We start from the raw sequence: 10,032 nt of genomic DNA on the forward strand, positions 1-10,032 counted from the left end.
GTTTGCCCACTGTCGTGTTGATTTCGGACAGTGTGTGTGTGTGTGTGTGTGTGTGTGTGTGTGTGTGTGTGTGTGTGTTGGAGAAGACAGGCTTAGAACAAATTGTTTTTGGCCCTGGGGTGCTGTCTCCTGTCTGTCAGAGACAACATCCAAGAGCAGAATTATTGTACAGTCTTCAGGTGTGGACAAGGAGAGGAAAAAAAAGGGGGTGGAGGCAGTCAATTAAAAAAGAAAAAAGTTTCTGTAGCAGTGTAAGATCATGTTTATGAGTCACAGTAGCTGGCAGGGAGAACAAAGTGTGCATACACGGTAACACCTGTAGTCTGGTACCTTGAGGAAATGTAGAAATGTTGGTATGCATGTGGCAGGAGCAGATTCCTGACGTTTGTCCTGTAGTCACCTCATGCCGCCACTGATTCTGTGTTCTGTGTTCTTTAAAGGTACGGCAAAATCGTGTCCACCAAAGCCATCTTGGACAAAACCACCAACAAATGCAAAGGTGAATCCCGCTTTTTTATGCTATGTACGAGGAGACAGTGTGGAGACRCAGGCGGCCCTCTGTGGCTACGCAACAACTCTTACTGAATTACAGCATCTTTAACACAGCTGGGTTTGTGTGTGTGTGTGTTTGTTTTCAGGGTATGGCTTTGTGGACTTCGACAGTCCAGCAGCTGCACAGAAAGCTGTCACGGCTCTGAAATCCAGCGGGGTCCAGGCTCAGATGGCTAAAGTAAGAACTGCTCAGATCTGTGCAGGCTTCTTTCTTCTCAGTCTAAGAGAAATGTGTTTTTGAGAAGCTTATTTAATCTCCTCATTCAGTCTATTGTCCCATTATTGATCTTTATAGGGGCTCCTGCTCGACTTACAGAGTTACAGTCCTTTCTGCCTAGACACAAACGCACATTTGTCTTGATGTACTTGTGTGGATTTTGCATGGACTTCCATTCATTTCTACAACCTATCCCTAACCCTAATTCATACCTTAGCTTTAAACTTAACCCCTGACCCACAAATGGGTTTTTTCCTTTTTGTGGATCAGGCAAAAGTCGATACAACAAAATGTCCTCATAAGCATAGTATTAGGGATGGGTACCTTTGACATTTGAATCGATTCGGTACCAATATCCGGTACCTGGGAATTGGTACCGGTACTCAACGTTACTTCCGGTAGTTTTCTCTACTTTCTAATAATTTTTTTTACATTTTTTTATTTAACATATTTCTCAATATATAAAATTTAACAAATATCAAGACAACATCCAACTCTTTGTATTGTAACATCAGTTGTGTAACTTATTTCTTTAAGGTGAAAACTTTTGAAAACAACAAGACTGTTTTGTCTTATTGCACAAATTAAAATCCTGCTCCACGTATTTCTGTTGATGTAATTTCCCCGTTAGAAAAATTGTGTGATGGAGGTCCGTGGAAGGCAAATAAGTTTAAATCAAATAAGCAAAAGAGGATTGAGTTAAAATAAATAAAAGGTATTCAAGCTAAGTTTTGAGCATCTAAAATGAGCCCAACGCTTCAAGTTAGCTGCTTGTGCTCTTTCAGGTCAGACGTGTTCGGACTGCCGGCAAGTGTCTCTATTGTTTTCCTCTGCCGGTCTCTGTTTCATGGTGGATGAAATAAAGAAAGTGGCCATATTTTATTTACTTTGAGCAAGCGAACGTCATGTTCACAAGATAATTAATCCACCAGATAATTCAGAGGCGGTCTGTTCGGTGAGTTTTACTCCAGGAGCTCTGTTTTCTGAACCAGGGCTGCTGACGTCATTACGCTCTTGTACGATGCTGCGTTCAGGACAAGCATGGAAAATCTCCCACTTCTATGCCAATACAGTTGCAATGATGAGTTTAGGTACCGAAACGTGGTACAGTTTGATTCTACGTGAATAGATACTCGGTAGTACAGACAGAATTTGGTCGATACTTATAAAAGTATAGAATTCGGTACCCATCCCTACATAGTATAATGTCAAAGTATCTCCACACAGCAATACAAAGACATGTACACACACAAGCTACTGTACATGAGTGTTACATGAAACACTCTTGTTTATGTGAGGGAGTTTATTATGTCAGTTTTCTGTGTGAGTCCCTCATTTCTTTATCGTTTAGCTTTGTTTCCTTCTCTTTTCCTCCTCGCGCCCCAGTGTCTGTTGCTAACCTGCTTGGGTTGTAAYGCTTTTTCTCGGCCCTTTGTCGAAGTGTCTGCAGTCAAAGCAACTCTTGTCGGCCCATTAGGCTGATCCCTCCGGCTCTCATGCTCCCAATTGAGGAAAACCTGGGGAGGCTGCCACTACACCCTCTGTGAATGGGACAGGCACAAAGAACTGGCATTGTCCATCGTCTGGGCCCGGGCCTGGGGGCTGACACCAGCACTTAATACGCTCCACCCCGGTGTCCCGGCCGCCTCCCCTCTCCCCGTCCCCAAACCCAAACATACCCACTGCAATGTAACACCAGGCTGTCCCTGAGCTCGGCTCGGGGAAAACTGTAAGAGATCCGCGCGGACAAGACGCGGTTCACTGCAACTCAACCCAGGGTCTAAGTTCACTGCAGCTCCTCTGTATGAGTGCCACACAATCCTGGATACCTCAATCCTCGATGAGTGCAACCGGACACCAAGACCTGACTCACTCAGACAGCCCGGGCTCAGTCAGACATGTCRGTAACGGCTATATTACCCTGAATACACACAGCTGTCAGAGTCCGAGGGTTACTTCAGGTTAGGAGACAAAGCAATCAGAAATCTCAAATCAGTCTATTAACAGGAGCAGTTTAAGCTGCGCACACTTTCACCATGGATGCTCACAAACACGACGGGCCATGCCTCTCTCTATACGTCCTTCAGGTACGCTCAGTCCCCAAACGCAAGGCGTTAAGCCCAAAGGAGCTGCCTGCGTCTGGGGCCCGGAGAACAATGGCAACGTTAAAAATAGATTGGTCTCTTTCACCTCCCGGCACCGCCCAGCTCAAACTCAGACGTCASACAGCCCGGCAAATCTGTCAACTCCAGAGACACACCTTTCCAGACACATCTCGCCCTGAACAACGCCGGAACAATGGCAGCAGGATTAAAAAAATAAAATAATAATAAAAATTACACGGTTGCTTCGGCAAGTACAGTTCACGAGCGTGGGCTGGGTTAAACAGCGTTTTAATACCAGCTTGGTGAACATGAGCCATAAAACAGAATGAGTTCTTTTTCTTTCCCCGTTTATCAATCTGCTGTTTGACCCGAGCTCTGACCCCTTTTAGCACGTTATGTAACCAACCTGTTATCCACAGACAGCAGGTTATCTCCTCTTAAGGTGTTCTTATTGCTTTGAACAGAGGCAATAAATCTTCATTTGTAAAAAAAAAAAAAAACCATGGCCACTTTTTTTCTTAATGCCATAAATGCTTTAATGAATTATTTCAGTGTCGTTTCGACACTGGAGTCGTATTTTTACCGGCTGCACCGGCCCTTCGCTTGCATGCTGGAAGCTGCGTGTTCTCTCCTGTTCGTTGATCTGGGCTGTTTCAGGTTCTAATGATCTGAGCTGCAACTTGAGCTTTTTTTTTTCTTGCACTCTGACAACTTCTTTACTGTGTAAAAAAAACTTTGTGGGTTTACAGGATTCTCACGTTGCAGTAAACACTACAGAGGAGAGACTAAACAGTGAATGATAGGAATAAATGAGATTTTGATGAAAAGAAGGAGCCTGCTAATCTGTCCTCCTTTCCTGTTTTTTCTCTCATCTGTCATTCTCCTTTTTAATTACCTAAATTAGTCCAGACGTCGACTACACGGCCCATCCTGTTAGCCGCCTCCTTCTGTTCAAGATATCGGCCTTTTGAGCTGCTAATTTCTCCCCGCCCCTCTCTACTCTCTCTGCTCTGTCCTCTTCCTTCTGTTTTCCCTTCCTCCCTTTTTTTTTAAGTCCAGCCTCTTTTCTCTTGGTTGCCAGGCTCCTGTTGCTCTGTGAACTCTTAAACTTCATGCCTGGCTTCCTGTACGCTTCTGCACAGTCATACAGRGTTTCACTTTCAACCAAATGCCGCAAAAAATATGCCTCGGAATAATCGCCGCTCATAAATGCTTTTAAGATCTCTCTAACGCACCGAATTCTTCCCAGAAGTGTGACTTTTATCCTCGCACACACATAGATGTTTGAGTGTTTTTCCAAGCGTCGTTACAGCTCACGGAGAGTTATTCAGCACTTTCAAATTGATAATCATGCAAAACTTGCTTAATGTGTTTGTCTTTTGTAATATCGGCTCTGGTTACAAGAAGATGCTTTACGTGAYGCACAGTCGTGATGAAATATTAATTTTCCACGAGCAGATAGGGGCTGGGTTGATAGAAAGGCAGGTCACATTGCTGCTGTCTGGACAGAAATTTCTGCTGCGTGAAAAAAAAAAAGAGAGAGATTTTCAAAATGTGACAAGAATTTTTTTCCAACATAAATGCCTCTGCAAAGTCAGCTGAAAGTACGCAGAATAAATGTCTTCCACTAGTGAAACTTTAAATTAAAGGCTCAGTGTTTCTGGAAGGAAAGCGTGCTGGTCGCCGTGCTCAAGGAATGTGAGGGGAAGGATGCTCGGCTACAAGCACACCTAACTTTAGCTCAGGATCTGCTAAATCGACTGTGTTCTATAAACATTTCTGTATTTCTTAAACTCGGTTAGCGGCTATCTTGAATTCAGTTGTAGACGTACATCCAAAGATAACTTTCTGAAATGCTCTGTAAGATACATATAGTCAGGGTTGCACATAACTTTTTTGGTCTGGTTCTCAGGGGAGAACCTAAGTTGTTGCTTGGTGCTCATATTTTCCTAAACTCATTTAACTCTTTTATTCAGAGGGGTGTCAGGGCTTTTATTATTGTCCTGTTCTGTTCTATCAGCTGGCAGTGTCTCGAGACACCATGCCAAATCAGTCCACTGAGTGATCTATCTATCTATCTATCTATCTATCTATCTATCTATCTATCTATCTATCTATCTATCTATCTATCTATCTATCTATCTATCTATTTTTTTACTCTGCATACATTTTGTAAACTACGTAAATGGCCAATGGGCTGACCCATGGGGATGTGTCATCTCAAACTGAACATTTCATGTTTAAATGTCTGTTAGATTACACATGACCCTGAGATGTACAGCTCCTGTAGTTTGGCCTTCTAGATCTTTGGCCTTGTTTAAACCAGCTCTCCACACTCTCCAGACCAAGCAGCAAATATCTGTGTTTTGCACAGAACAAACGTTTTGTTTGTTAGGCTGGTTCCTTTTTTTAAAAGACTATTTAATTCAAAAAGATTATATTTACGTGGTTTCAGCTCATGTAATCATTTAAAATGATTTATTCTTTGTATTTTATCATTTATTGAATTACATTTATCCCAGAGAAGCTGTGTCACAGTATGATTCTAAATAAAAACAAATTTAGCACATCAAGAACCTTGTTGTTATCATAAAATTGTAAAGAATGAAAATTTGTGGATCTTTCTGATAAATTAAAATAACATTTAAAACTCGTTCACAGAATATGGCATGTTTTTATTTTAATCAATTTGTTTTTTTGGATGGGGGGTGATATTAAACAGACTCATCTTTGCTTTGAAATGAGGCAAATAATTGTTCTTCTGTTAGAGGTAATTTGGTTTAGAGGAACTTGAACAGTGAATCTCACAGAAAGACTCACAGCCTGCGCGCTGAGGCACGTTCCCATCTCTCAGGAGGAGAGAGTTTAGACGCAAAGTTGGACAGATGAGTTCGACAACAACCCTCTGAACATAAATAAAAAGTTAGGTTTTAGAGACCAAAGTCTCTGGTAGTTCAGGAGCAAAGGGCAGGAGGAGATGTCAGGACTGATGGCTGCAGCTGCTGCTTCCACTGTCTCTGCTGAAAACTGCTCTCACTGAAAGTCCCGCCCTGCTCTGCTCTGATTGGATAAAACAGCTCTAGAGTTTGTCTGATTTGTTGAAAGCAGTGTCCGTTTAATCCTTATACATCAGGGTCCCGCTGCCCTCCTCTGACAGAACAACGATCCAGTCATACCAGTGAGGCTGGATTTTTTTGTTTGTTTGTTTGTTTGTTTGTTTTGTTTGTTTTTAAGAAATCAGGTCGCATTTGAGACCCTGTTAGCTGTTGTTCTCACAATCTCAGGTACAATCTTACGTAAGCAAGGGGGCTTTATGACATTCGATCTGGTGCTCATTATCCTTTTTGATCGCGCATGCGCACCACTTATGTGCATCTCTGCATATAGTGGTTCATGAGATATTTTGCTAACAAACAAAGTAGACTCTTACATGTAAGAGTGGGAACGTTTTAAAAACAGATCTCACAATATGAGTTTGGAATGAGCCTCAGCTACTATCACACCAAATTTTAGCTCATTATCTCGTTTCGTGTTTTTGAACTGTACTTGGCTGTGGCGGCCATCTTGAATTGGGTTGAGTTCAACAGAAAACAAACTCTTCAAACGTTTTCTTAAAATCAGTCCACTGGTTCATGACATATTTTGCTAACACTACAGACAGACGGGTGACGAAGAGCGTTTATCTCAAMTGATATTGTTGCAATATTGAACAACTGTGTAGTTCTGTAAAAAGAAAAAAGTAATCTGTCTCGTTGTGTGCGTGAGTTGATTTTTTTCGTTTCCTTCGCTGTGCAGCAACAGGAGCAGGACCCCACCAACCTCTACATCTCCAACCTGCCTGTGTCGATGGACGAGCAGGAGCTGGAGAACATGCTCAAGTCCTTCGGCCAGGTCATTTCCACACGCGTCCTCCGGGACGCCAACGGGACCAGCCGGGGCGTSGGGTTTGCCAGGTGAGCGGCGTTCCTTTCAACCTTTAACAGAACTCTTTAGCTCGGGAYTTAAGTCGAGCTTTTCTCTCTCAGAATGGAGTCCACGGAGAAGTGCGAGGCCATCATTCAGCATTTCAACGGCAAGTTCATCAAGATCCCACCAGGCGTGCTCGGTACGTGGACGGCTTTTTGTAGCGTAGCAGCACAACGTTGTTGTGTTTTTGTTCCCCGCTGGGATCATCGAATTGACTTGGCTTGTTTGATCTGTTGCTTTCTCAGCGCCCACAGAGCCCTTATTATGCAAGTTTGCAGACGGGGGTCAGAAGAAGAGGCAGAGCCAGGGGAAGTATCTCCAAAACGGAAGGCCCTGGGCTCGAGATGGAGATGCGGTGCGTTAGTGTGGCCTTGTTTAAATCAGCCATCTTACAGTTTGTGCTGCTCCTCTCTCTTAGACGTTTTAAGGAAAATTAAAACTCGTCCAAAAGTTTTTATTATTATTTTTTTACTATTATTATTCTGTTTGTGGTAAACTGGGGGGAAAAAAGGTGTTTGCATGAGCTCATTTGTTCTGAATCTGGTGTGCTGTTTTCCCAGGGAGGAATGACGCTCACATATGACCCAACAGCTTTACAAAATGGGTGAGTGAGCGGTATGTACAGACTGACAGAAAACAGCCCCAGCCCTTCTGTAAAATAAACACAGCATGGAAAGGCTGGTGACAGACTGCCCTCTGCTGGACAGCAGCAGAAACACAGGAAGAATTCACATTGACCTGGAGACCGTCGTCTTTACTCCTGTTTTTTTTTTTTTTTTCTCTGTCTGCTCTGCAGCTTCTACTCATCACATTACAGTCTGGCTCCAAACCGAATGATCGCTCAGACTTCCCTGCCCTACATGCATTCTCCTGTCTCGTCGTACCAGGTGGGACGTTTTACTGTTTTCAGACTTAAATCTTGTTTTGTTTTTCAACTATGCAGGCATGAAGAGATTATTTTCTGAATTAAACACCTCATCATAAAGAAGCAAGTATTCCTTAAAGGAATACATATCACCTGCTGCCGTTCACATCAGAGTTTTAAACTAAAATCGACTTCAGTTTGGAAATGACAAAGTTGTAGCCACATTAATCAAACCTCATAAATGACGTAATGAGCAAACTCATCCAATGTATGCTAAAAAGGACTCTCAGCTAACAYCGCATCTAATTTCAGCTCAGTATCTGTGAAATCGACTGAATTATAGACATTTTTGTGTCGGCTCATGTTGATTAGTTGTGGCGTCCATCTTTAACTGGGTTGACTTCAAACGTTAATCAGTTGTAAATGTACACACAGTTATTAATTCCTGAGGTTTTTTTTAATGTGCCCAGTGGTTTAAAAGATATTTTGTTAACAGACAGAGTAAACAACAGTAAATGGCTGTTTTAATTAAAAWCTTGTAGGATATGAACGACATGGTTTGAGTCTTTGCTTGACTCTCAGCTACAACCAGACAAAAGCTCAGCTCAGTATCTGTGAAATTGGCTGAGTTGTAGCCATGTTTGTGTTTTCTAAGGTTGRTTAGCTAAAGCAACCATCTTAAATTGAGCTCACTTCAAAAGTTAATTAGTTGTAGCTGTAAATCCAGTAACGAATTCCTGAAAGTTTCCTCCAGATTGATGCAGTGGTTTRGGAGATACTTTACTAACAGATACAGACAACTAACAATACATATCATCGAACCCACAAGAAATGCATTTCCTCATACTGCTTCAGGGTTTTCTGCTGACTCTTTGTAAATACTGTAGAAAATAACATCTCAGAGAGGCCTGTGAAAACTTATAAAGAGGTTTTTATGTTTTTTGATCTGAAGGTACACAGCCCGTCCTGGATGCACCATCAGTCATACCTCATGCAGCCAGCTGTGAGTATCCTCCTCTGTCTTCCGCTCTCCTTTTTTTTTAACGCAACAAACACATGACACGTATCCTGCACCAAACAGCTCAGTGTAAAAATAGAAACACGTCTGACACAGCATCTTTAGCCTAAAAGTTATTTTTGTCCACTTTGATCAGACTCGACCGTTTCATGGAGTGACGAGACGTTCAGCTGAGGAGTTTGGATCCACTTTTGTGAGCAAATTGCAAACCAATAAAATGAAATGAATAAATGAAAAAGCACAGCTCACATAGAGCTTTCCGCTGTAAAGGCTGAATAAGTTATATTTCTTATTTTCAACATGCACTAAGATCCAACTTCTAGAAAATAGTGGCCAAAAATTAAGACTTTTTCCTGAGGCCTTGGTAAAATGTCTGTGACGTGTTTTGCTGCACATACAGCAGGGTTGCAGCTTGTTTTAGGGGATTATTAGAAAAGTCTTTTTATTCTCAAACACCTCTCGTCTGCAGTTCTGCCACTTTGAGTCATGTTCCCCACCAGCCCAGGTTGTTAAAAACAGAAGTGCTAATATAAACATGGTGCTGTTTCATAACTTCCAGTCACACTCGTGTTATTTTTCATGCAATGTGTATTGCAGGGCTACTCAACTGGTGGCCCACGGGCCACATTTGGCCTGCTGGTGACTTCAGTCCAGCCCACTAATGAGTTCTTTAAAAGAAATTATATKTATAATTCAACACAGCAAGATAAACTAAATTAAAAGGTAAAAAATAATCAAACTTAAGCATGCCCCCGCGAACATAGATGAGAGTTTACTGATGGTTTTTGATGGTTTCTATGAGCCTTGTCCGTACATCCATATATGCAATCATATATGAATAAAATAATATATGTCATTATATATACATATATCATTTATTTCTGACCTGACTTTAAATGAAAAATCAAATCAAGCTTTGTTTATACAACACATTTCCTGCATAACAACCCACATAAAATAACAACCACAAAAAAATATTTTTCCATTTATAAACATTATTTGATTCCAGCAGCTTTTAAACTCTACCAAGTTCTTAACACATGTATTTAGGCTCTTTAAAATGAGAATTGGCACCAGGGTGATTAAAGTTGTGTGTTTGGCTCATCTAAATGACAGATTGTGTGTTTTTGTGCGTTCACAGGGTACAGTTCTAACCCCAACAATGGATCACGCCATGTCCATCCAGCCCACGTCCATGATGGGACCTCTCACCCAGCAGTTAAGCCACCTATCGTTGGGCAGCTCAGGCACAGTAAGCACACACACACACACACACACACACACACACACACACACACACACACACACA

At 41.9% G+C, this 10,032-nt stretch overlaps 1 protein-coding gene across 2 annotated transcripts in view; it reads left to right on the forward strand.

Annotated features, from left to right (window-relative positions):
• Positions 1-10,032, forward strand: part of LOC106518066 (RNA-binding motif, single-stranded-interacting protein 2) — a gene marked incomplete at its 5' end in the record, with an annotated part of 21,017 nt that overhangs the window by 7,772 nt on the left and 3,213 nt on the right. Inside the window, 10 exon segments of one of the 2 annotated variants that reach the window (XM_014009162.1) lie at positions 441-499; positions 639-730; positions 6,670-6,827; positions 6,900-6,979; positions 7,086-7,195; positions 7,401-7,444; positions 7,637-7,727; positions 8,658-8,708; positions 8,860-8,916; positions 9,865-9,975. In XM_014009162.1, coding sequence (XP_013864616.1) covers positions 441-499; positions 639-730; positions 6,670-6,827; positions 6,900-6,979; positions 7,086-7,195; positions 7,401-7,444; positions 7,637-7,727; positions 8,658-8,708; positions 8,860-8,916; positions 9,865-9,975 — 853 coding nt within the window. 2 annotated transcript variants of the gene reach the window in all.

This window comes from Austrofundulus limnaeus, unplaced genomic scaffold, assembly GCF_001266775.1.
Source record: "Austrofundulus limnaeus strain Quisiro unplaced genomic scaffold, Austrofundulus_limnaeus-1.0 Scaffold55, whole genome shotgun sequence".
In the NCBI taxonomy this organism is placed as follows: domain Eukaryota; kingdom Metazoa; phylum Chordata; class Actinopteri; order Cyprinodontiformes; family Rivulidae; genus Austrofundulus; species Austrofundulus limnaeus.